This window comes from Haliotis cracherodii, unplaced genomic scaffold (assembly GCF_022045235.1).
Source record: "Haliotis cracherodii isolate W230 unplaced genomic scaffold, xgHalCrac1.p SCAF_4, whole genome shotgun sequence".
In the NCBI taxonomy this organism is placed as follows: Eukaryota; Metazoa; Mollusca; class Gastropoda; order Lepetellida; family Haliotidae; genus Haliotis; species Haliotis cracherodii.
The window spans coordinates 57,768,087-57,794,975 of record NW_027266297.1 but is presented as its reverse complement, the minus strand read 5'-3'; the positions used below and the strand labels follow the sequence as shown (position 1 = coordinate 57,794,975).

The 26,889-nt window shown below is 42.4% G+C and overlaps 1 protein-coding gene across 1 annotated transcript; it reads left to right on the top strand.

Moving 5' to 3' along the window:
- Nucleotides 1-331: 331 nt before the first annotated feature.
- Nucleotides 332-26,714, top strand: LOC139478797 (cell adhesion molecule Dscam2-like). Its single transcript, XM_071261425.1, has 16 exons — nt 332-393; nt 6,702-6,824; nt 8,639-8,929; nt 10,084-10,213; nt 12,951-13,135; nt 13,797-13,936; nt 15,475-15,631; nt 16,308-16,399; nt 17,706-17,925; nt 18,805-18,962; nt 19,509-19,677; nt 21,357-21,512; nt 22,054-22,209; nt 22,445-22,532; nt 24,258-24,318; nt 24,791-26,714. Exons 2-16 carry the CDS (start codon nt 6,734-6,736, stop codon nt 26,363-26,365), a joined length of 3,669 nt encoding a protein of 1,222 aa, XP_071117526.1. The 5' UTR covers nt 332-393; nt 6,702-6,733; the 3' UTR covers nt 26,366-26,714.
- Nucleotides 26,715-26,889: the final 175 nt, after the last annotated feature.

The window sequence follows — 26,889 nt, the reverse complement described above, 5'->3', positions numbered from 1 at the left end:
GTGACTATAACGGATAAATGTTCGTTTGGATAGGCTTCTCTCCCGTCGCGCCATGCTTGCCGTAAAAGGCGACTAACGGGATCGGGTGGTCAGGCTCGCTGACTTGGCTGATGCATGTCATCGATCCCAATTGCGTGGATCGATGCTCATGATATTAATCACTGGATTGTCTGGTCCAGACTCGATTATTTACAGACCGCCATCATATAGCTGGAATATTGCTCAGTGCGGCGTTAAACAACCAACCAACCAACCAACCAACCGTCGAGCTATTTTAAACAGGAAACCAATTCGACTTATTTCCTCGTTGTCAGGAAACGCCATGGCGTGGCAGGGTTGTACATCCACCCCTCTTGGGTAGTGGTAGACACATCGCGGGAAGGGAACATCCAGGTAGGTTGCACCTCAGAACACTTGATATGTTGTGGTATGTGATTTCTCATGTCCCGTGTCTCAACAGGTGTCACCGTCAGCTGAATAAGATGTGTGAGGCTTGCATGCGAGATGTGTCATGTGAATTTCTGAGAATAATGCTCACTTCTTATTCACATGGTAAAATGAACTCCTAACCTGAGTATGTCATGATAACCTAAATTTACATGAACGCATGAGGATCGTGACCACTAAACGTGTGTAGGTCTACTGTGTGAGTTTAACACGATTTCACGGTGTACGAGCACGTGGTATTTCAACCACTCAATGTTATCGACAGCTTGACTTCATGGATGCTTTCGAAATCGTTTTAAGGAGGAAGTGGGTGTTTGTTTGTAAATGCACCTTGCACTTCCTCTCGGCTTCAAACATTGATAACGTGCTACATGAGGTTTAGTTACACTGGGCCAACTTTTCATTTATGATATAGAAACAGCTAACGATTATATGATAGGATTAGTCCACGTGACAAGTGCCTGTGGAGATCCGGGGTAGAATAGGTCTTCAGCACCCTATGCTTGTCGTAAGAGGCGACTAACGGGATCGGGTGGTCAGGCTTGCTGACTTGGTTGATGCATTTCATCGATTCCAATTGCATGGATCGATGCTCATGATGTCAATCACTGGATTTTCTGGTGCAGACTTGATTACTTACAGACCACCGTCATATAGCTGGAGTATTGCTGAGTGCGGTGTTAAACAACAAACAAACAAACACACCTGGCAAGTGTTAATTAAGGGTGCTCACTACTAGTCAAATAATAACCAGTATATGGTATACTTCCACAAAGTGATCTTAGCGCTATGACTATCGCAAGCCAACGCTGAAGAATGGGATTTACGATCATCTTACCGCTAAGATCGCTTTGTGCAAGTGGACCCTGATGTGTTGTTTCTCTCTCTTTCTGGTCGGGACCGCCTCCGTGGTCTAGTGGTAAAGCGTCTGCCCGGAGAGTTCGATCCCTGATTGCGTCTTAAAAGATAGTACTTGTTGTTTCCCTGCCTGGCGCTCGGCATCAAGGAGCTAAGACAAGGACTGGTCGGCTCGGTGTCAGTGTACTGTTTCTAAGTGTGGTATTCATGTTGCGCTGTAGCTTGGTCTCTCAGTGTGCTAGCACTATAAATCGGCATCACTCCGGACGAGTACAAGCAGCCACACACACGCTATATAAGTGCAATGATCTTGAACGCGACGTTAAATCCCATTTCACCTCACACACCCTATGCGGTCAGTCTTTAAGATGTCTGCAAATTCGCTTTCCTTGTTCTGCTATGCTCTTTATCATGAGTGCGTTCAAATATCTAGACGACCCAGAAGTAAAATAACGACAAAGGATTAAAAAAAATATAATAATCCACGAAGGATTGTTTCAATATGCACAATTCTGGACAGGATTTAACTGCATTTGAAACCAGGATAAACTGTGTTCACTTGATACTAGGGTCACGTGGTGGCATATGAACTATGCCTATCAACTGTGGACTTCATATACAATGCTAATGATATAGTCGGAATCGGACGCAGACTTACTTGTTGCAGACTGAGGTGAGGTGAGGTGAAATTCGGTTTAACGTCGCGTCCAAGATTATTGCACATATATATAGCGACGTGCATGTACGCGCGCGTGTGTGTGTGTATGTGTGTGTGTGTGTGTGTGTGTGTGTGTGTGGCTGCTTGTACTAGTCCGGACTGATGCCGATTTATAGTGCTAGCTCACTGAGATACCATGCCGCAGTTTAACATGAATACCCCAGTCAGACACAGCATACTGACTCCCAGCCTCATTAAAATCAGACCTCTGTTCTCGCTACCGCCCAACAAAGATCTGAGGACATCCCATTACGGGTCACGTCAGAACGACCTTTCATCCGACCAATCAAAGCTTCGCTTACCAGATCATGAAAGAGACAGTCGGAATGTTTTTTGCTAATCATGTAACCTCGAAAACGTTAACACGGGGTATTCCGAACGACAGTTACGGCCCGTACGACTTATTCCATCAAAATTATAATCTATCGCTCGCTTCCGTAGGATAAACATTTGAACTGAGGAGGCCTTGCACAGTACGTGGGAAGCACTGCCTTACAATCTCAGCCATTTATTAGACATCCCGGAATGTGCGTTTGTTCAGTTTTCAAAATTTTACGCGAGAACTGTGTCAACATATTTTTAAACCGTAGTCTGAAATAGATGTCGTCATGTTGGAACGAGTGCCGTAATGATGTCGACTTCTTGTTAGTCATTTCAGTGTTCGGTCAAAGTTCGCGAAAGGTCGTTCTGTCGTGACCCGTAATGGGATGTCCTCAGATCTGTGTTTAGCGGCAGCGAGTACTTAGATCTCATTTTAACGAGATTGACTGACTCCGAGCCGACCAGTCCCTGTTTTAGCCGAGCGCCAGACAGGGTAACAACAAGTACCATCTTTTAACGTCTTTTGGTATGACGCGGCCGGGGATCGAACCCCGGACCTTCCGCTCTCCTGGCGGACGCTCTACCACTAGGCCACGGAGGCGGTCTTTGCAGACTGGCGTTTAGCACACAGCTTCCACCTGTGTGAAGAGTATGAACACGAACACTGAGGAACAAGGAGGTATAAAGCGCATTTACATCCGGAATCATACTTTTCACTTGGGGTGTTATTTTTCGATAAAAAAAGTATTGGCAGTTGCTTGACAGTGTTGATTAATAGAGATTACTTTCTCTCATTCACATGCTTATTAAAGTTTTCAGCTATTTACGATAACTGTTTTTAATGTCTTAAAGAAGCACTGTTACTCAAGTACAGTAAACTACGTTTATAACGAACACGCTTATAACGAACTGACGGATATAACGAACTTACTTTTGTCCCGAATATTTGCTGTAGTTATCCTGTATATATGCTTATAAGGAACTACGGTTATAACGAACTAAAATTAGTGGTCCAGTTGAGTTCGTTATAACCGTAGTTTACTGTACAGTAAACTACGTTTATAACGAACACGCTTATAACGAACTAACCGATATAACGAACTTACTTTTGTCCCGAATATTTGCTGTAGTTATCCTGTATCTATGCTTATAAGGAACTACGGTTATAACGAACTAAAATTAGTGGTCCAGTTGAGTTCGTTATAACCGTAGTTTACTGTACAGTAAACTACGTTTATAACGAACACGCTTATAACGAACTAACCGATATAACGAACCTATTTTTTAGTCCCGACCATTTGTTGTACATAGGCTGTATATATACTTATAACGAACTACGGTTATTACGAACTAAAATTAGTGGTCCCTTTGAGTTCGTTATAACCGTAGTTTACTGTAGTATATTAGGATTGGCTGTTATGATTAATCTATGAAGAGTCATACAGATTACAACTGTTTCCATTCTTACCTCCATCAACTGATTGCTAATTCACGATCCTATCAATGCCATCACAAATACTAGGTAAAAATAATAGTAGCAATAGATATTTACCTGTATCCATAATGCTACAGATGTATGTGGAAGCTATTTACAGTACTTACCTGAGGAAGCAGGACTGATAACCACCAGGCAGTTTAATACAAAAAAATACTTCTTGCATAGTCCTGCTTGAACAAAGGTTGTCTTCTCTTACTGCCTACAGTGCACCTTGCCACAGTGTTATCAAACCAACTCCATGGTTCAGGGCACACAACAGTAAAACCTTAACCCCTATACCGTTATGAACTGATCCATGCAATGCCATTGTCAACAAATAAGGTTGGTTGGTTTGTTGTTCAGCGCACTCAGCAATATTCCAGCTATATGACGGGGGTCTGTAAATAATCTGGATCAGACAAGCCAGTGATTGACATCATGAGCATCGATCTACGTAATTGTGATACGATGACATGCATCAACCAAGTCAACGAGCCTGACCACCCGATCCCGTTAGTCGCCTCATACGACAAGCATAGTCGCCTTTTACGGCAAGCATGGGTTGCTGAAGATCTATTCTAACCCGGATCTTCGCGGGTTCAACAACAAACAAGGAATAAGTTTAGACTTGTTGTAGACTTGTAGTTTATTTAATATACATGAACTGAACATGAAAAAATGGATAACAAATAGTTGACACTTCTCAAAATGTATAATCCAAGATTTGATCCCCAAATAATCTTATTACACATGTATATATGTATGTACACCTTCAAAAAAAAAGAAACGCACAGGTAAATTTTCAGTACATTTATTGTTCCTAATAAAGTCGATATACTTAATTTGATATCATAGATACAAATACGAAATTTTGGAGCTCGATAGTCACAAGTTGTCGCTGTACAAAGGCATTGAAAACTGTCCATTTTCATGTCACATAAGGCCACAAGGTTGCGCTAAACTCAGTGTCTCGTGTGACAATCCCGGTCACCAATGACGGCTCTGCATCTCCTCAGCACTGACTGGATACGTGTACGAATTCTGTCCTGAGCAACTCTGTGTCATTCTGCTTGTAACGCGTTGGTCAGTTGTGGGAGTGTCTGCGGCGTGTTCTGACGTTGACGTTGACTTCGAGTTCATCCCAGAGGTGTTCGATTGGGTTGAGATCTGGAGATCTCGACGACCAGGGCAAGACGTTGATGTTGGCATTATGAAGATAGTCTACCTTGACACGATGGAGCGTTGTCCTGTTGAAACAGCTCCCTCTGGCCGTCAATGATTGGAAGAAGGTGAGTCTGGGGAATGTGATTCAAGTACCATCACACTACCGCCACCTAATTTGTCGAACTCACGTACACAATGTGGGTCAAACTGCTCATTTCGACGAAGATAAACACGTTGTCTTCCATCTCGACGGCGAAGAAGAAATCGTGATTCATCGCTAAACCACACTCGCCTCCAGTTTCTCAAATTCCAAGGATGTAAGGTCTGCACCAACGCAAGCGTCGCTGTCGATATGGCTGCCATGGCTGTTGCAAAACAAGGGCGATAACTGGGCTTCTTGGTTGGATTCCAGCCTCGCGAAGATGGTTCCTGACAGTCTGGTCCGATTCCTCCCTCAAACCAGGGATGCATCCTGCAGTCTCCGTAGCTGTGGCATTGCGATGACGTAGGTGCAACCGTCGAATGTAGCGATTCTGTGCAAGGGAAGTAACTCTTGGTCGACCGTTTCTCGGACGGTCTGCAGTGAAACTGAAAAGTGTGTATCGGTCACAAAGGCGGAAAAGGTACTTTGGTGGACGTTGAAGCGGCGAGCAACAGAAGACTGCGATTTCTCTCTTTGGATACGTCCTATGGCGATGTTCCGATCGGCAGCGCTGAGTCTCGGCATTTTTTAACTTAAAAACTTTTGACCATTGAATGACAAATTATTGGCTTATGCTTGCCTTTTTATAGCCACTACCACGAGTTACGAATGCCATAACTTGCACGTGCATTTTGCTTTACTGTTTTCTTCCGTGACATTTTTGAAAAAGTGTGAAAACAATGTCGTTTAAGACAATGCAAATCGTTTTGACGCACCGTTTGTCGAATATCAGGTCACCAACATTTTCCAATAACTTATATCCAATACTACCTGTGTGTTTCCTTTTTTGATGAGTGTATTGCACGATGATGTGTCTGTGACATCCATACGTAACACATCAAAATTCAACATCACCGCCGACCCTTTAACCCACAGATCCTAATCTAGGGACGTATGTATGTGCATTTGTAATTCTTGTTTTACATCAATACTTGATTTTATACTTCTTGTACTCATATTGATGATTTAATGTTATTGCTTTTGCGATATCTTAAACTTATGTTGAATTTTAGATATTAATAAATATAATGTGTTTTAGCTTTAATTCTTCTTTTAACATTAACTGTTCCGTGTCATTATGAGTATGGAGTAATATTTTATTAGTGGGATCTTATGTTTAATTTATTAAATGGCAAAATTTATGGAAATTTATTAGTAATAAACATAAAAAAACACCAACATATATCCATAAGGTTAAATGCGTTTTAGACCTGACAGCCAATTTTGTTAACGAGTAGCCTATCTTTTGTGGTATGACATTAAGGTCGTTCGTTCTTTCGTGTGTTCGTTCTTTCGAGTGTTCGTTCGTTCGTTCGTTCGTTCTTCCGTCCGTCCGTCCTTCCTTCCTTCCTTTATTTTTCATAATCCAAGTGAGTTATTGATATCACAAATCCATTTTTTTGATAAACGCCTGTGGAGTAGAATGGTTCTTCTGATTATGAAAAGGGTTTGGGAGCTTTTATTTAATTCTTCTGGTAAAGAACATACCTCACAAAAATTCTCTTCTTCACTAGGGGGACAGCAGTTGGAGTAGGATGTAACCATCATGGCAGGCCTCACAAGACGGCGCGGGATACCCGGGGCTGTCCTGCTTGTCTTGTCTCTCTCCCTCACCTTGCAAGACACACAGCATGGGGGTACGTCCTTTGTTCCATTACTGGAATAGCTGGGTTCCACCAGAGACCATTGTCTCTGGTTCCACAAACCACACAACAACGAAAGCGGGGAAAATAACATAATATGAAAAGCACTATTTATTATGTTCAGCCAAATTCAAACTTACGCGTTCACGAAAATGATTTGTTTATAGCATTTAAATATCCGCAAGCCTGACGAGATCGACTTAACAAGCACTGAACGCGTAGTTTGTTTGTTGTTTAACGCCACACTCAGCAATATTCCAGCTATACGAGAGCAGGCCAAAACGTTCTAAGTGTGATAACTTTCAACTATGGGCCATAACAAAGTGAACTAGTCAATGTAGTACATTGTTTGAGTAGTTCATTGCAAGTGTATTTGGTCTGTTGCGGTCGTTTGTGTATTAGTGACAGCCAGTTGAACGTGATAGGGCTCCAAATGGACAGAGAAATGAAAAAGAACGAGTACCGAGCAGTCATCGAGGTTTTGACTCCTGAGAAAAGTACTCCCCAAGAAATTCATGGCCGCATGTCACAAGTGTGTTCCACTGTTAAACGTTGGGCACCTATGTTTAAGGCTGGGAGAACAAGCCTTGATGATGACCCTATGTCCATCAACTTCCATCAATTAAGATTCAATGATGGAGAAAAACGTATACTGTCACATACACGTATTACCATTGCTGAACTTGAGGAAGACACAGTTCTAAGCCTTTGAAGCTATTATTCATGAACATTAACAGATGAATGGTTTGTATTATTGTTTACACTGATCGACCTGTCTTTATCTCAATCAATTCCATAAATAACATATGTTTGAAAAGTCTTAAAGGATTAGAAGTTATTGGCCATCCCAACAGCGGGAACTGTGTCCTAGTTAACTGACCGAGTTGAACTATTTCCAAGTCAATGTGACCCGTGAAGATCCGGAGGTAGATTAGGTCTTCAGCAACCCATGCTTGCCGTAAAAGGCGACTATGCTTGTAAGAGCTGACTAACGGGATCGGGCGGTCAGGCTCGCTGACTTGGTTGATGATGCATGTCATTATATTCCAATTGCGTGGATCGATACTCATGATGTCAATCACTGGATTGTCTGGTCCAGACTCGATAATTTACAGACCACCGTCTTATAGCTGGAATACTGCTGAGTGCGTCGTTAAACAGCAAACAAACAAACAGTATTTATAATCAAATATGTTGAATAGGTCTGCTTTCGGGGTAAACTTTGTGGTATATTTACGTATCTGAGACAGAAAGAGTTGAACCCAGAGTTTGGCAGTGTGTAGACAGCCAGTTGTATTGAGCTCTATTGCCATTAAACAAAAAAAATTATCGTAGCCATGAATAATAGCTAGGTTGGCTAGTCTGTGATCACAAAACAGGTATACATGTGTAACGTATAGCATATGGACAAAGTAGAGGCAATTTATGGATAACAACTTTTTTATTTACTGTAAAAACGACGTTCCGGTATAGATCCTTATACCGTTGTCAATCAAGGCTACATTTGGAGTGCTTTTTTAAATAGGGCATATCAATAGTGCTTAAATGTTTGTGTGGTTTATTGTATGCTACGATCAATGTTTTATCACTGGAAAGACCGAACACAGAACACACCCTGTGCCGTTTAGGCTCTTATGATGTTCCTTGTCTACATCCCAATGAATCATAAAATTTGGTGCCAGCGAACGGTCGGATCAATCAGTATGTTTTTGAAGTTTTCAGTTCAAAATTGAATGACCTCTTTTTAGGTAACTTGGTGTTTTTTCTGTCATTTCTGTTTGAAATGTGGTGGTTTTGCATCTTTTCAGAAGTGCTCCCCAGTAATCCATTTAGATTTATCAATGAGACCTTGACCTTGAACTGCACCGTGACCTCAGACAGTTTCCCTGGCAACGTTTCTGGATCACTGTTCTTCGTTAAAGATCTTGATGATGTAGAGAGGGTACTTCCCATGCAATACATCACCCCTCTAGGTGACCGAGCCATCCAACTCGACTTCCCCATCACATCAGGCATTCATCAGGGGAGCTACGTCTGTAAACTGAACAAGACGGATGGAAGCAGTGTCATCATAGATAGTCAAAACGTCAGCGTGGATTGTAAGTACTTAACGTTTTCTCAGTAAGAAAACTTTCCCATTTCTTTGAGTGTCATAGCATGGGAAGCCGTCTTTAGTGACCTTGACCCCTAGAACGTGTAAGCTTACCTTGGAACATATTGTCATCACTGTAACTGTACATTGATATTTTCGTTTCGGAGACTGCCGTTTCACTTTTGTGTCTATTATCCTTAGTAGTAGTTTATTCACAGAAATGATATAGGCCATAGCCCCAGGTTACACATCGAGAATTACAGAGTGAGAAAGTATTTTAAGTCTGTCTCAGTAACATTTCCTGTCTGGCGCTCGGCATTAAGGGGCTAAAACAAGGACTGGTCGGCTCGGAGTCAGTATACTGTGTCTGAGTGGGGTATTCATGTTAAACTGTGGCATGGTATCTCAATGTTCTAACACAATAAATCGGCATCAGTCCGGACTAATACAAGCACACGCACGCACGCACTACACCACACTACACCACACCACACCACACATCATTCCGCACCGCACCGCACCGCACCGCACCACACCACACCACACACACGTGCATACACGTCGCTATATAAGTGCAATAATCGTGGACGCGGCGTTAAACCCCATTTCACAAAGCTTTTCAGTTTCTGTCTCAGGCTCATCACCGTTGATCTGGTTATATAAAATTCCCTGTCATGTATCTGTTACCTGTAGATATTTTTAATATCAGGATATAACGTTTATACTTATACATACATAATGACACTATGTCATAACACATGCATGAACACTATACCCAGTAAATACCAGGACCAACTTCCACAAAGCGATCTTAGCGCCAAGATGATCGTTACTCCCATACTTTAACATAGGCTTACAATAGTCTTAGCGCTAAGATCGCTTTGTGCAAGTGGGCCCAGGTAATACTTTGCAACCGTTTTGCTTTGAAGCATTGTCATGAAAAAAAATATGAAAACTTCGCTGCCCTCAGTATTTTACGTGTATACCAGATTATATATATCAGAGATTGTCTTCAAACATGAACCGATTAAAGTTGATTCTGAGTCACCATCACCAAGAGAAACAGGTTTTATTTCTGCTATAAAATCAAGATAAGCTTTTAATAATTTTGAGAAAACATTGCTTGAGAGAAAAAAAGATCTTCATTCCTGTTTGTCCCAGATCGGCCCAAGAAGGTGGAGAAGATCGACTGCCGTGTGTTTGACTGGAGGAACATGACCTGCACGTGGGACCTGGGAGTGGACTTTATAAACAAGGACATGGTGAAATCCGAACTGTATTGGGTATTAGGGTAATAATTATGTAGCGTTTCTTGTGCATGGTCGACAATATCACGAACAATACAAAGGTAACTGGGACCTTTAGTACAAAACTGGATCCTTTGAACATTGAAGTTCAAATTATAAAAAGTATTAAGTAATGATCTCTCTACCAACATTTTATTAATCTCCATTAAAAAACTCAAAATAAAATCTTCATTCGATCAGCATTAATGTTTTTTGTGTGTAGAAACAAAACCATAACCGTCTTTAATGGATCTGGAAAGTTACAGCAAATACAAATAATTCGAAATATATCAAACGGTGACTTCCTGATCATTTTTGTGAAATTGGGGACCAGAACCATTTGAAAAAAAACAGTTGTGTCGCTGGGTCTGGCTTAATTCTGGATGCAAAATGAATAAAAAATACCCGCCAATCTGTCTCGGTATAAGAACAAACAGTTGTCAGAATTTTTTAATTTCGCTTCCTGCTGCTTGGATGGCGTCAAGCGTTTTATGCAAATTGTGTGAGTATCGGGTGCTACCGCTACGGTAGGTCAGGCTTACCCTTCATTCGTGACCAACTCGTGTTATTCGGGGACAAGCCGAATAGCGACTCGTGTCCCTCTCATGGCCATTTTTGCGACTGGGTTCCGTCTTAGCGCAAACGGGCATACCTAAAACAATTGTCAACTCGTTGCGTAATGGTTCACATATATTTCCCTAAATATTATATATTTTTCAGATGCAATTTAAAGCACATAGGGACGTGCGGAATTATACAATATGATTGAACACATTTAACTGTGTCTTGTGTATATTTTTAGATGCAAGACATATGTAAAATCAAAAACTATTTTTGAGGGGTTATTTGACAAAGAACTCGAAATCATACGCCCATTCTGATTGGTTTGTCGTATTTTCGCACAAACAGTCATCGATAGGGGGAAGAGTCTTCTTGCAGGTTACGGAAAGGGGCGAGTGGTGACGAATGGCTTACCCTTACGCGAACACCTGGTGTTACCAGCGAATCCATTCATATCGTTCTCACCACTATTTAGCCCTTGACGCCCAATAGGATCCGTTTCGGCGGATAACCGAGACTGGTTATTCTCTTAAGTGACGGGATCGAAGCAGAATATTTCCCATGAGGCATAACATAATGCGATTTACATAGAGTGCATCTTCCTGAGGCAAGAGTGTTAACTGACTATAAAAGTCCAGTTTCCACCCTTGCCGAACTAGGCTGGTATTATGGAGTTACATTTTGGCTGGTCTAACGAGTCTATGCATAGTCCAATCAAAATCGCGCACCGAAATCGAAATCCGGTTCGTAAACTGTCGTTCAGATTTCGGTCGATTGCAGGATTTGCAAAACATGTGCACTGCCAACTCGTTGTCAGCAGATATTTGCAAAATACTTTCATGTTTTTAATCAAGGTGCTCACGTGATTTGATGCATTGCGCGATGTAAGACCCGTTTTATCACAATATAGATCTTGATTATCGATCAGATCGTCCTAACTCGGCGACACCATTTTGTGTGAAGCAAACGCAAGTGATGAGAGAGGTGGAATCTGATTGGTCCATAGGAGAGGCTTAGACGGGACATAACTGGTAATAGCCACTGGTGGCGCTACGATCGTGCCCAGTAATTCCAGCCTAGTTCGGCAAAGGAGGAAACTGGACTTTTAAAGTCAGTTAACTCTCTTGCCTCGGGAAGATGCATAGAGTGCTGCCTGTGTTTGAACGCAAACAGTGAACCACTTGTAAGTAATATAACATGCATGTATGTGATGGTTGTTTGTTTGCGAAACTGTTCAAGGAAATGACAACAGTGGTTAGGAAACATTCTGCACGTGCTTCACGTGTATTCAAGCCCTGTAGAATTTAATATAAAACGTCCAGGTCATAACATCGATTATCTGCCGAAAGGACACCATGCCTTTTGTAGAGCTCCAGTCAATTAAAATGCCACGTCTAACGAACCATTGATATGCTTAATAGTGGAGACAAGAAAGAATTGCTCCACACGACATAACCACCCTTAAACCACACCATATATCCAACCTTAAACTACACACTACATGTATGTCCAACCTTAAACCACGCCATGTATCCACCCTTGAACCAAACCAAACATCCACCCTTGAACCACACCATATATCCATCCATAAATCACACCATGCATTCATGTGTAAACCACGCTGTATATCCTCCTTTAAACCACACCATATATCCACACTTAAACCACACCATGTATCCACACTTAAACCACACCATATATCCACACTTAAACCACACCATATATCCACACTTAAACCACACCATATACCCACCCTTAAATCACGCCATATATCCATCTTTGAACAAGACCATATATCCACACTTAAACCATACCATATATCCATCCTTGAACCACAATCATATGTCAACCCTTAAACCACAATCATATGTCAATCCTTAAACCACATCATATATCCACCCTGAAGCCACACCATATATCCATCCTTGAACCACACCATATATCCATCCGTGAACAAGACCATATATCCACACTTAAACCATACCATATATCCATCCTTGAACCACAATCATATGTCAACTCTTAAACCACAATCATATGTCAATCCTTAAACCACATCATATATCCACCCTGAAACCACACCATATATCCATCCTTGAACAACATCATGTATCGCTCCAAGCTTTCGCCAATTGACCCACAGGAACCAGTTTTTCATTAATGGAGCCCTTCTTTTCGTAGTCGTGGTCAGCCGAGCGCCTGTCCCCACCAGGGCAAGACTTCCTGCAGCTGGAAAGAAAACGAGGGTCGAAATTCTTTCAAGGTTTCAGTTCGGTACCAGATGCTTGTCACTGTCAGGTGTGTCAAGGCTAGCAATGGAACAGCTGCTACATCTGACTGGGTGACTGTGACAGGACTGACACTAGGTGAGATAAATGTTTATATAATGAGCATGACTTTACATTTCAGTACTTGTTCAGTGGTAAAACACTTTCCATATTCATAAGAATTCTCTGGCAAAAACAGAGTCGATTGTAGGACCGACTTTATCATGATCATGTGTATATGAATCCCCATCAAATAGGGATGGCAAAAAGTTCGTGAAAAGGTGATCGTATCTTGCCCCAACACTGGCACCCGTTACAAACACAAGCAAAGGCAAGTCAATTGTTCACCTGAATAAACACGGGGACGTATGGTACAAGTCGAAATAAGGAATTGTCTCCCAATTGTAAAATTTTTCTCCCAACTTTTGAAAGCTTTACTGAGGCATTGAATGTTGTAACCTTGATCAAACAACTTCGGGGCAAGAGTTGTATGAAATCTTGTTAGAAAGATCACGCATGTTGAAAGTACAACTGTGAAGAAGCAAATGTATTTGTCCCATTTTTCATTTAAAAATACGAAAATCCATACTAGAAAATATTACCGTTCTGTCACATATTACATGTGTTGGGGTTAAAAACTACCCCTGTCTATATTCTCTCCCTGAAGAAAGACATCTTCAGAATTGTGTATTCACAAGAAATAAAAACATAAATAAACCCCTTACAGAGGCAAACATTTACTAAAGCTCTATGTTTACAGTGGAACCAGCTCCTGTGCATTCATTGACTGTAGAGAATATGACCAGCACGTGTTTGTATCTCCGGTGGTACCATACACAGTACGGAAGGAATATTATGTACACAGTGCACGTCCTGCAGGAACAGGACTACATCTTAAAGGTAAACCTGCTGACTTACCTGTAACACACTACTCCACATTTGACAGGGATATCCAATAGCTCCAGTAGGGTCATGAAGTACACAGTGCACGTCCTGCAGGAACAGGGTTCTGTCTTAAACGTAAACCTGCTGACACACCTGTAATACACTACTCCACATTTGACAGGGATATCCATTAGCTCCAGTAGGGTCATGATGTGATGTACACAGTGCTCGTCCTGCAGAAAAGGGGTTCTGTCTTAAAGGTAAACCTGCTGACCCACCTGTAATACACTACTCCACATTTGACAGGGATATCCATTAGATCCAGTAGGGTCATGATGTACACAGTGCTCGTCCTGCAGAAACGGGGTTCTGTCTTAAAGGAAAACCTGCTGACCCACCTGTAATACACTACTCCACATTTGACAGGGATATCCATTAGCTCCGGTAGGGCCATGATGTACACAGTGCACAGTGAACGGGGTTCCGTCTCAAAGGTAAACCTGCTGACTTACCTGTAATACACTACTCCACATTTGACAGGGATATCCATTAGCTCCAGTAGGGTCATGATGTAGACAGTGTACGTCCTGCAGGAACAGGGTTCTGTCTTAAAGGTAAACCTGCTGACCCACCTGTAACACACTACTCCACATTTGACAGGGATATCCATTAGCTCCAGTAGGTTCATGATGTACACAGTGCTCGTCCTGCAGGAACGGGGTTCTGTCTTAAAGGTAAACCTGCTGACCCACCTGTAACACACTACTCCACATTTGACAGGGATATCCATTAGCTCCAGTAGGGTCATGATGTACAAAGTGCACGTCATATAAAGGAACAGGATTCTGTCTTAAACATACTACTCCACATTCCATAGGGATATAGTGTGGTGATTCAGTGGGGAACTGATCCCAAGCAACCTACGCTTGTCGTAAGAGGTGACTAAAAGTACCAGGGGGTCAGGCATGATAGCATGACATCGTACTCAGACGGCGTAACATCATTGACATGCTGGTTCATACTCCGTTATTTCCAGGCTGCCGTAACCGCCCCCGTGGTCTCCGCATCATACCAAAAGACGTTAAAAGATGGTACTTGTTGTTACCCTGTCTGGCGCTCGGCATTTAGGGGCTAAAACAAGGACTGGTCGGCTCGGAGTCAGTATACTGTTTCTGAGTGAGGTATTCATGTTAAACCGCGGCATGGTATCTCAGTGGGCTAGCACTATAAATCGGCATCAGTCCTGACTAGTACAAGCAGCCACACACACACACGTGCATGCACGTCGCTATATAAGTGGAATAATCTTGGACGCGACGTAAAACCCAATTTCACCTCGCGACGTCACATGCGTTGATCCGGCGTTACACGTCAGCCATAACACGGACAAGGATATCCGTCTGTAGAGGTCCCACAGAAACACCTATTTGCTTCACCTGAAATTTACTACTCCAAATTTGATAGGGATAGGAAGAGTGTTTAATACGCATACCATACGAAACAATTTATAGTACAATGTAATTCGTGCAGTGGAGTCTATGTTATGTTTTCAGTTTAACACCAGTGAAAGGGAGGTAACTGCGTGTGACCTACATCCGGCCCGGACATACAGATTTCGAGTGTCGTGCATCCCACTGAGATATAAATCTAACAAAACTGAAGGCTTTTACAGTGACTGGACCACCCTAGACGTGGACACACTGGAAGATGGTATGAGCTCAAAAGTTTACTTTATACTGTTACTTATAGTGAGTGAGAGAGTTATAATTTAACGTCACATCGGCAGTCACATTACAATATGATATAGGAGAAACGACTCTGGTTTGGGCAGGGTTTACGATTTCATTGCAAATGTGAATGAATTGTTAAAGGTTAGTTTGAGTGAGTGAGTGAGTTGGGTTAAACGCCGCTTTTAACAGTATTCCAGTTATATCACGGCATGTCAGCCTAATGTGGGAGGAAAGCCCCAAGTGATGCAGGTCTCATACGTTTACCACTTCGGTGAAACCCACGAGCACGGGTATGGTGCTGACAAAACTAGAAACATTATCGAGGCGAACCGGGATTCGAACCAACAAGCATAGCTTTCTGGCGTGCCCAATGGGACGCAACTCTGCACAGCGAATCGCGGCGCCTTAGACCACTGGGCTACCCGTGCCCCATAATGATAGTTTGAGGGAAGGTGAGCATCAAAATTGTTGCAATGCACGTCCATTGATTACTTTGGATGTAATATATCTCCATATGACGATTGTGTGACCTTTTTGACATCTACACCCTGTCAACATGCTTATGTTCCCAACACCGGCTGCTATTAGGTACGTGTTAAATAAAGGTCGACAAGGTAAAACTGTATTCCGCTCTTATGAACATGCCCCTGTTGCAGTACCGAGTGGCGTCCCGGGTGTGCAGCGTGGGAGCTTTGTTTACAATGACTGTAACCAATTAGATACCTGCGGCGTGACCATCTACTGGCAGGTGCGTATTGTTACGGGACTATCTACTGACAATGTGTATTGTAATAAGACTCTCTACTGGCAGGTGCGTACCGTTACGGGACTATCTACTGACAATGTGTATTGTAATGGGGCTATCTACTGGCAGGTGCGTATATCTATATATCATAATGTGACTGTCCTACCATTGCAGCGTACAGCAAATGTCTCAAAGATTAGCCTTAATCCTTATCACAATCAAAGAACGGCTTCTTTTATGTTCTCAGAAATAGTTTAAGACAAGAGGAATTAATATCATTGGGATTTTCAAAAGCTCAAAGGATTTGCCCGTTTTTTGTTTTTTTTGTAATCTCAAAATCTCTGTCCAAACATTTAATCTATCACCACTACCCCAGACGAGAAACATATGGCAAAATTCCATGCCCCATGGGTCATTTGGCACTAAAGGTAGTGAATATAAATATAGTTACATCACTATGTTCAAAATTTCATGATAATTTGAAAGCAAACGTCATCAGAAGTTGACTAAGGAAGCAAAAAGTGAAATTTGAGGAAAGGACATTTGGGCAAAACGTCGGCATCCCCATGGTCCCCAATGTGCTTCCCCCTTGCTTATTATCCCCCGCCCAACACGTCCGTCCGACACGTCCGTCCGACACGTCCGCCCAACACGTCCGTCCGTCCGACACGTTTCGTTTCCGGAGCATAACTGATACACCGTTCAATATTTTTTCATGAAACTTTGCAGGTTTCTCAGGTACATGCTGAACTGGTGCCTTTTGATATTTAGAAATTTTATGTTTTTTTATTTTTTACCTAACCTTGGCAACAAGATGGGCTTAGGTTCTGTGAGGGTAGGGTTCGTTTCCGGAGCATATCTCATAAACCGTTCAATATTTTTTTCATGAAATTTTGCAGGTTTCTCGGGTACATGCTGAACTGGTGCCTTTTGCTATTTAGAAATGTTAGAAACTTTTTATTTTTTACGTTTCCATGGCAACAAGATGAACTTTCTTTACCTTTTCCATGACAAGTTCCTCCTCGGTTAAAAAGGTTAGGGTTTGTTTACAATTAATTATGTCATAAATTCTGCAACAGGGGCGGGGGATATAGCTACTTTAGTGGCAAACTCTTGTTTCTTCATACATAAGAATCGCAATTCCTGCTCAAATTGGCAAAATCAAAACAAGCGAATTTAGCTAAGACGTTTAACTTCAGATTCAGGTATATCAATGACGTTAGATATGTGAACTTCCTGCCCTCTGAACAAGGCTCAGTAAACTATTTTACTTTTACCTCGTCTGACCAGTTTCTGTTATTGTCCAAAGCCAGTACCTCTGAAAGAGTCCAATGGGGAGATAACTCTATACAGAACAAAGAAGGAGGACACGCGGCACGGAACAAGCGAGGTGATGGAGGTGGCAAGGTCGGCAACGTCCTATGACCTGCTGGTCAGGAAAGACCGGGAGTATAGCATTACTTTGAGAGCAGGAACACAGGTCGGCCTGTCAGGAGAGTCAAAGCCTATTGTGATCCCACCTTACAAACGTAAGCTCTCAAGCATTGGTTGTCAATGAATTTTGATTCCCAACTATAACGGTGAATACAATGGGCTGTAACAGACCTCACCAGTGTGTACCTCTGAATTACCAGATTACCTTTGATCAGAGCGCTGCAAAGCTTTCCACACACTCTCCTTCAGAAGATGAAATGTATCTTTGCATCCACCAGGCACTACTTCATCATTTCCGCTACCCAGACAATGCATCACCATTTGAGATTTACACACAGCTCAATCTGACAATAATGCTTTACAAATTACATTCATAGTGACAGAAGGCTTCTCAGTGTCATAGATATCGGTGAAAATATTGTGTTGTGGGTCCACACAAAATGGTTGGGTCACCTTTCAGGGAAGTGCTGGCTGAAAAAGTAATGTCTCAAAGACAAATGCCAAAATGGTTTAAGATAAACGAGTTATTAAAAAATATTCGCGAAGCACAAGCGTAGTACTGTTTTCAGGCGTTCTGCAGAATGTACCTGTGCAACTGTTGACTGTAACAGAGACAGCGGAGTTGTGGGGGTGTTTCAGAGGACGTCACTCGGTGGCATTGTTGACGCCATGTTAAGCTCTCGAGGCGGATTTTAATAAAGAGCATACTACTTCCTTACTACAGATAACTATATAGTAAGGATGATATAGAGATAGTGAAGAGCGTATTGTGTATCCTACTGGTTTAAAGAATATAGTGTTCGAATTCGTGTATCAACATTCAGATATCGTATAAATACTCTATCTATCATATAATAGTTACCTGTTAGTGTATAAGAGTCACGTAATATTGCTAGGTCTATGACTTAGTGATAAGTCCATCCTACAATTTCAGCCTTATAATACTGATAACGAAATGGTGTTTTCTATTGTAGAAGTGTCCTACCCCTCAGACATCGTGGTGGAGGCAGACAGCTCCACCCTGTACATCACCTGGGGGGTCCCGCCAGGGCCACAGGACCCCCACCAGGGGAGGGTCACAGGCTACACCCTGTACTACTGTATCGGGTCCAAGATCACATCGAAATGTGAAGTAAGACAGTTATTGTTGTGGTATTGGACAGGACTAAGGGACGAACCATTTGACATTCGGACGGGAGGGGGGTGTGTGTGTGTGTGTGTGGGGGGGGGGGGGGGGGGGGGGGGGGGGGCAGAAATTATGCTTCAGACTGTTGAAAAAAAAGTGAAAATGTTGGCTAAAAAATATTTTGCTGCAATAAGTTTTTGTGAAAAAAAGCAATTTCCTCATGCCCCCACCCAAGAATTTCGAATGGTCGGTCCTTAATACAAATGTTTGTTTGTTTGTTTGTTTGTTTGTTGTTTAACGACGGCGGTCTGTAAATAATCGAGTCTGGACCAGGCAATCCAGTGATTGACACCATGAGCATCGATCCACGCAATTGGGATACGATGACATGCATCAACCAAGTCAACGAGCCTCACCACCCGATCCCGTTACATTGAGTTTTTACCCTTTTTTCTCTCTGTGGTGTTCGAACAGTGTAAATTGACTATGATGATTTGACGAAATCTCAGATATAATTTGAAATGGAATGGATTTGACATTCCTTATTTCCAGGAAGCCATACAGTGGCGCCACTTTCCACCTGATGTTATGGAGGATGAATTGGTGATGCCTGGTAACCTTGACAACCAGCTGATAGGCGTGTCAGCGCTGAGGGAGATCGCCAGTCAGAATGTAAGCAGTGGCATCCAGTGGAGTCTCTGTGTGCACCAGAGGATGGGTAGTAAGTATAATCCTGAATACCATACAAATTAATGTTGGGTGGTAATCAGAGGTGGTTATTGCTATTTGATACCTATGTTTCATGGCTGAACTCGAGTTACATATCGTCTTTGTATGTACAATTGACCAAGGGATGATCAGTGATCTTAGGCACCTCAACGTTTTGTTGGAGTTGTTTCCCTTTGCCGATCTAGGATCCACGGGTTCGAATCCAAAATTCGCCAAGATTAGATTCGTTATTGTGTCAATAATCATGTCACTAGTGTCAATGTTCATAACACTTGGAGTAGGCAGGACGTGACATACTGGTTTTCATATGTGTCACGTACAAATATATTTTGAAAATGGAAACAATGTGCCAGAAACTAACATTTCTGACTTTTTTCTTAACATCTACAAAATACATTTGGGACTCGAATGACACAAGTTCAATGACAATTGAGGAAATAACATATGTCTGGACCACAAACCAGCTGTCTTGTAAAATATGTGGTTGGCAATAAATGTAGTGTAAATGATAAATCGATATGCATATATATTTTGGAACAATATGAGTGCTGTCTAGACCCGTTAGAAAACGGGTAGTTTCCAAAACGCACATGTTAAAGTTGATATATGTGTATATGTTATGATATAAGGAAATATGTGATCCAGTAACTTGATTAAACTAATTTGAAAATCTACAGATTCCTTAAGAAAATGCACACATTTGAACACATCACGGAAGGGCTCACATATAAATACCTGTAAGACTACAACCCGTTTAATTCCGTGTGTTGGGGATGGGGAAGCCTGGGTTTTTTGTCCCAGAGACTATTTTATAGCATCTTCTCGAGGCAAGAGAGTTAACTGACTTTAAAAGTCCAGTTTCCACCCTTGCCGAACTAGGCTGGAATTCCTTGGCCCGATCGTAGCGCCACCAGAGGCTATTACCAGTTATGACCCGTCTAAGCCTCTCCTATGGACCAATCAGATTCCACCTCTCGTATCACTTGCATTTGCTTCAAACAAAATGGCGGCGCCAGGTCCGGACGATCTGCTCGATAATCAAGATCTATATTGTGATAAAACGGGTCTTACATCGCGAAATGCATCAAATCACGTAAGCACCTTGATTAACAACATGAAAAGATTTTGAAAATATATGCTGACAACGAGTTGGCGGTGGACATGCTTTGCAAATCCTGCAATCGACCGAAATCTACATGACAGTTTACGAACCGGATTTCGATTTCGTTGCGCGATTTTGATTGGACTATGCATAGACTCGTTAGTCCAGCCAAATTGTAACTCCATAATACCAGCCTAGTTCGGCAGGGTGGAAACTGGACTTTTATAGTCAGTGAACTCACTTGCCTCGGGAAGATGATCTTATGGATGATCCCGACGTCTACACCACATAGACAATATATTGTGAAAGTGGAGTCACTCTAAACAAAACCATATATTTCGTTCAGGACGGAGGTGGGGTAGCTTAGTGATTAAAGCGTTCGCTCGTCACGCCGAAGACCCGGGTTCGATTTCCCACTTGGGTACAATGTGTTAAGCTCATTTCTAGTGTCCCCCGCCGTGATATTGCTAGGATATTGCTAAAGGCAGCGTAAAACCATACTCACTCACTCACTATTTTGTTCAGGTAACAATAATGAAATAATGACCCGAAATACCCTCTGTTCAAAGTACCACCATCGCCACGTGGAGTCGTCTTCTCCAGCCACCAGCCGGACAACGCCTTGAGCGTGGAGTGGACCAAGTTTGTCTGTGCCGAGACTCCCATCTATGTCAGCTACTATGTCGTGTCTCACTGTATCGCCAACAACCATGGCGGATGTGCAGGTAGGTGCCCGTGTCAAGTTAAACCCTACATCACCATGTCTAACTATACCGCCAACAATCATGGCGGATGTGCAGGTAGGTGCCCGTTTCAAGTTGAACCGTGCATCACCATGTCTCACTGTACCGCCAACAACCATGGCGGATGTGCAGGTAGCTGCCCGTTTCAAGTTAAACCCTACATCACCATGTCTCACTATACCGCCAACAACCATGGCGGATGTGCAGGTAGGTGCCCGTTTCAAGTTAAACCCTACATCACCATGTCTAACTATACCGCCAACAATCATGGCGGATGTGCAGGTAGGAGCTTAGAGTGCTAAGAAAATGTTAAGTTGCTAAGATCGCTTTGTGCAAGTTGGCCCAGGTCTCAATGTACAGGCTCACCTCTATGCCGTTGGGGCTTTCTTTCCATATTAAACAGGCTCTGTTTAAAGCGGATTTAATTAATTGACGTGATTTCCACGCCTTCTGCATGGCTATCTCATAACTGTTCATATGTGTGTTATATTTACTATATGGACATGGTTTCTAATGTCTTCAGGTCCGTCGGTGCAGGTCAATGTGTCCAACAGAAAGGAAAGTCAGGTCATCCAGGGTCTGTCAGCAGGAGTGAAGTACAGGGTGACACTCCGAGCTGTGTCCAGGGCAGGGGAGGGGCCAGAGAGTGAACCCATCACCAGAGTTGTTGTTAATAGTGGTAAGGGTTACATGATTACCTTTGCTTTATTTGACCAGAGAGTGACACCTCACTCCGAGCTGTGTCGAGGTCAGGGAGGGGCCAGAGATTGACGCCATAAACAGAGGTGTTGTAAATATTGGTAAAGAATATTGTTTGATTGGAATTCCTGTGCGTGTAAGTTGTTGGTGTTGTTGTGTGTTGTTTTAACGCTGCACTCGGCAATATACCAGCTCTATTTCTTTTTGTTTTACAGATTTAACTGATGTACAAATTGCTGGGATTATAGTAGGTGGATTGGTTGGCTTCTGTGTGTTACTTGGTGTACTGACCTACTGTGTACGGTAAGTGTTGAAATTAGCGTACGACCTGAAAAAATCCTCACTCCCTCAGGGGCGGTCGGGTAGCTTGAGGGTTAGCTCGTCGCGCCGACCCGTGTTTGAATCCTGATATGGGTACAATGTGTGAAACACATTTTTTTGGTGTCCCTCGGTATCTCCAGCCGTGATAATATTGGTAAAAGTGACATAAAACCACACTCACTCACTCACTCACTCAACCACCCACTCACTCACTCAGGGTACTCTTCCAGAACCACAATATTCCATATAGCCATGCCCCAATGGCAATACTTTGGATTGTTCTTCTACTGTACTCAACAACAAAAGTTCCTGTTACAGCAATATATTCGCAAAGTGTATTTTTCAGTGGGCTAACGCCATAAATCGGCATCAGTCCGCATGCATGCACGTCGCTATATATGCAATAATCTTGGATGCGACGTTAAACCCCATTTCACCTCACCTCACATATTACATTACATTTACAGACGCTGTGAGTGAGTGAGTGAGTTTGATTTTACGCCGCTTTTAGCAATATTCATGCAATATCAAGGCGGGGGACACCAGAAATGGGCTTCACACATTGTACCATTGTCGGGAATCGAACCCGGGTTTTCGCGGTTGACGAGCGAACGCTTTAACCACTAGGCTACCCGACCGCCCCTACAGACTCTGTGCAGGGCCCCGTTCCACAAAGCGATCTTAGCGCTAAGTCGATCGTAACTCCCATTCTTTAACACTAACTTAAGACAATCGTAGCGCTAAGATCGCTTTGTGGAACGGGACCCTGGTCCTTAAGCAGAGAGGGTTGGTGGTAGTTAATCTTGAAGACAGATAACGGAGATCATATGAAAAAGCAAAATCCATTATGGAACAAAGTATTCATGGATGATCAGATTTAGATTAGACTATTTTGTACAATGTGTTTATCCAAAATGTACTGTTTCAAGTCATTGTCCTGTTATATGTCCATGTTTCCCTTGGCTCGCACAACCACCATGTTTGATCGTGATACATGCACAGTGCTGTCATCATCATGTGCATATCGCTGTGCATATCGTTTGGCGAATACCAAACATGTTTGTTAATACATGAAGAATTACTCATATTCAAGAGATATTAGATTCGATGCACGAACGAACATACTGTCATGTTGTGTGAACCGACGCTCATGAACGCATCACATGTGACGTCATAGATCCATGGCTCAAGATGCACAATTTGTCTGGCGCGGGATTAGCTGTAAAGTTTGGAAATCACGTGCAGCATATCATGATAAGAATAAAGACACTGTTGTAACACTTGCCTGATTGTTAGTTTTGTCATTAAGTGGTACACATTGGAGACGTGTTCTTAACGTACATGCTTCTCCATATGTTTCTATGGGTCGCGTTTCTTTTGGTGGTGAGTATATATGTCCGCTTTAAGGTATCCACGTCATGCCCAGTGCACGTTGATAGTACAGACTATTGTCTTGTTTGTTTGTTGTTTAACGCCGCACTCAGCAATATGCCAGCTATATGACGGCGGTCTGTTAATAATCGAGTCTGGACCAGACATCATGAGCATCCATCCTCGCAATTGGGATCAATGACATGCATCAACTAAGTCAGCGAGCCTGACCACCCGATCCCGTTAGTCGCCCCTTACGACAAGCATGGTCGCCATTTACGGCAAGCATTGGTTGCTGAAGACCTATTCTACCAGACTATTGTATTGTCTTTCCAGGTACATCCATAGAAAATACAAGGGTATGTCTTTGGACATCACACTGCCGCAATTATATCGGGTACGTTTCGGACACCGATAGCCATAAGTGTTATAGTGCAGTTAAATTGTATTGAGAAACCTGATATGTCACTAGATTTAAGTTTATTGAGTGGATATTGTTTAACATCGCTTTGAACAGTATTTCAGTCATTTCACAGTGTGTCGGCTTGATTGTAAGAGGAAAGGCCGGAGTGACGCAGATCTTAGATGTTTATACTTTTGTAAAACCCATGAGCACGGTATGGTGCCAACAAACCTAGAACCATATGGATTCGAACCAATATATAGGGATGTGGGGCGCCCAAGGAGAGTAACTGCATTGTAAAATGTGCCACCATTCGACTATCAGAATTTAAAACAACAGATACGACACAACAATCTTTAACTGCGTATACATACATAGTGCAAAGTAATTTACTGCTAAAATAAATGTTTATTAGTTGTAGCGTATCCTTTTGACCAACAGTTCACATCACGTCTTTGTACTACAGGTTGAGGACTTAACTAAAGAAAGAAAGAATAACGATGTCAGAGAAGAAACACCTTCACTACAATACGCCACATTCAGTCACCCGAAAGAAGAAACGCCAGTATCAGACAAGAAGACCAATACAGACAATACACTCCAACTCACACCTGTTGGTGAAATGAACGTCCATGATACTGTGCATGAAACAACTGAAGGACCCGACCCAGATCTAGAAACTTTTCAGCAGATGGAAATAGACCTTAAACCAGGTAAGCCTGTTGACCTCTCATGTTCAGGGGAGGAGTATGAGAAGACTGATGAATCCATTACTGATGGAACTGAAGCATCTATCAGTTTTGAGGATAGTTATCTGGAGCTCCATTTGTCGGTCAGTGACGCCCTCTATGTCCGATCTCAGCGTCGGGAAGATTCCATAACAGGACAGGAGATAACCACGAACACTCATTCCAGTACTAGTCCATACATTCCTCTTGGCAGCGTTCAGCTTCATAACGACTCTACAAACCCCCGAGGACACAACACAAACACCAAACCTCAAAGTGAAAGTAATTCAACTGACTGTCCGTACCTTCCTCTTGGCAGCGTTCAGCTTCATAACGACTCTACAAACCCCCGAGGACACAACACAAACACCGAACCTAAAAGTGAAAGTAATTCAGTTGACAGTCCACACATTCCTCTTGGCAGCGTTCAGCTTCATAACGACTCTACAAGCCCCCGAGGACACAACACAAACACCAAACCTCAAAGTGAAAGTAATTCAACTGACTGTGCGTACCTTCCTCTTGGCAGCGTTCAGCTTCATAACGACTCTACAAACCCCCGAGGACACAACACAAACACCAAACCTCAAAGTGAAAGTAATTCAACTGACAGTCCAAACATTCCTCTTGGCAGCGTTCAGATTCATAACGACTCTACAAGCCCCCGAGGACACAACACAAACACCAAACCTCAAAGTGAAAGTAATTCAACTGACTGTCCGTACCTTCCTCTTGGCAGCGTTCAGCTTCATAACGACTCTACAAACCCCCGAGGACACAACACAAACACCAAACCTCAAAGTGAAAGTAATTCAACTGACAGTCCACACATTCCTCTTGACAAACTTCAGCTTCATAACGACTCTACAAACCCCCGAAGACACAACACAAACACCAAACCTAAAAGTGAAAGTTTTTCAGTTGACAGTCCACACATTCCTCTTGGCAGCGTTCAGCTTCATAACGACGCCACAAGCCCCCGGGGACACAGCATAAACACCAAACCTCAAAGTGAAAGTAATTCAACTGACAGTCCACACATTCCTCTTGACAAACGTCAACTTCATAACGACTCTACAAATCCACGAGGACACAACACAAACACCAAACCTCAAAGTGAAAGTAACTCAGCTGACAGTCTACACATTCCTCTTGGCAAACTTCAGCCACCTCCACCACCTGTGGATCAGAAGACAGTTTCAGCTGCTGATGATGAATACGTGTCTGTATCAGATACCTCACAGAAGCAGAGGAGTAAACCTGGATTCGAAAAGAAGCATTCAAACGGGATAATGTTGTATGAAGGGCATTAATGACACTGCCTCCACTCTCCAACACGAAGTAAATCGCCAAGGCTGAGCTCCCAGACAAATGCCTCCATCTGTTTAGGGAAGCTAATACCGCTTAGAAACCTATTTTTCTGGATGGAGGAATTGTTCACCGTTTCAAAATACTCTTTTTACTTCTGTGAAAGAGGGAATCGAATAGTGTAACATCCACTTTTGTAAATCTGAGCACAAATTACCATTTCCCAGTATTTCTTTTTAATATTTTATTCTGCAATATATTCTGAAATAACTTTTGTTTCAATATTGTTTGTCGCTTGTCTAAATGAGAATTATAATAAGAATATATGTATAACATAAATCTCAGTAATCTTATGGTTTCCAGCTAAATAGTGACTGTTCTTGATTGTCTGAAACAATCACTTTATAAAATATATGTTCACATATATTTCGCTTCATGACAATTTATATAAGCTTTCTAAAATAAAATATATGTTTTGACTGGATGTTTTTTTTCATGTCAGATGTAAATAAAAGCGACAGAAATCATT

Excerpts from the sequence above, each read along its gene's own strand:
- LOC139478797 (XM_071261425.1), top strand. The coding sequence starts at position 6,734 with ATGGCAGGCCTCACAAGACGGCGCGGGATACCCGGGGCTGTCCTGCTT. Across the intron at positions 6,825-8,638 it reads GCAAGACACACAGCATGGGG|AAGTGCTCCCCAGTAATCCA; the intron begins GTACGTCCTTTG and ends GCATCTTTTCAG. Across the intron at positions 22,210-22,444 it reads CAGAGTTGTTGTTAATAGTG|ATTTAACTGATGTACAAATT; the intron begins GTAAGGGTTACA and ends TTTGTTTTACAG.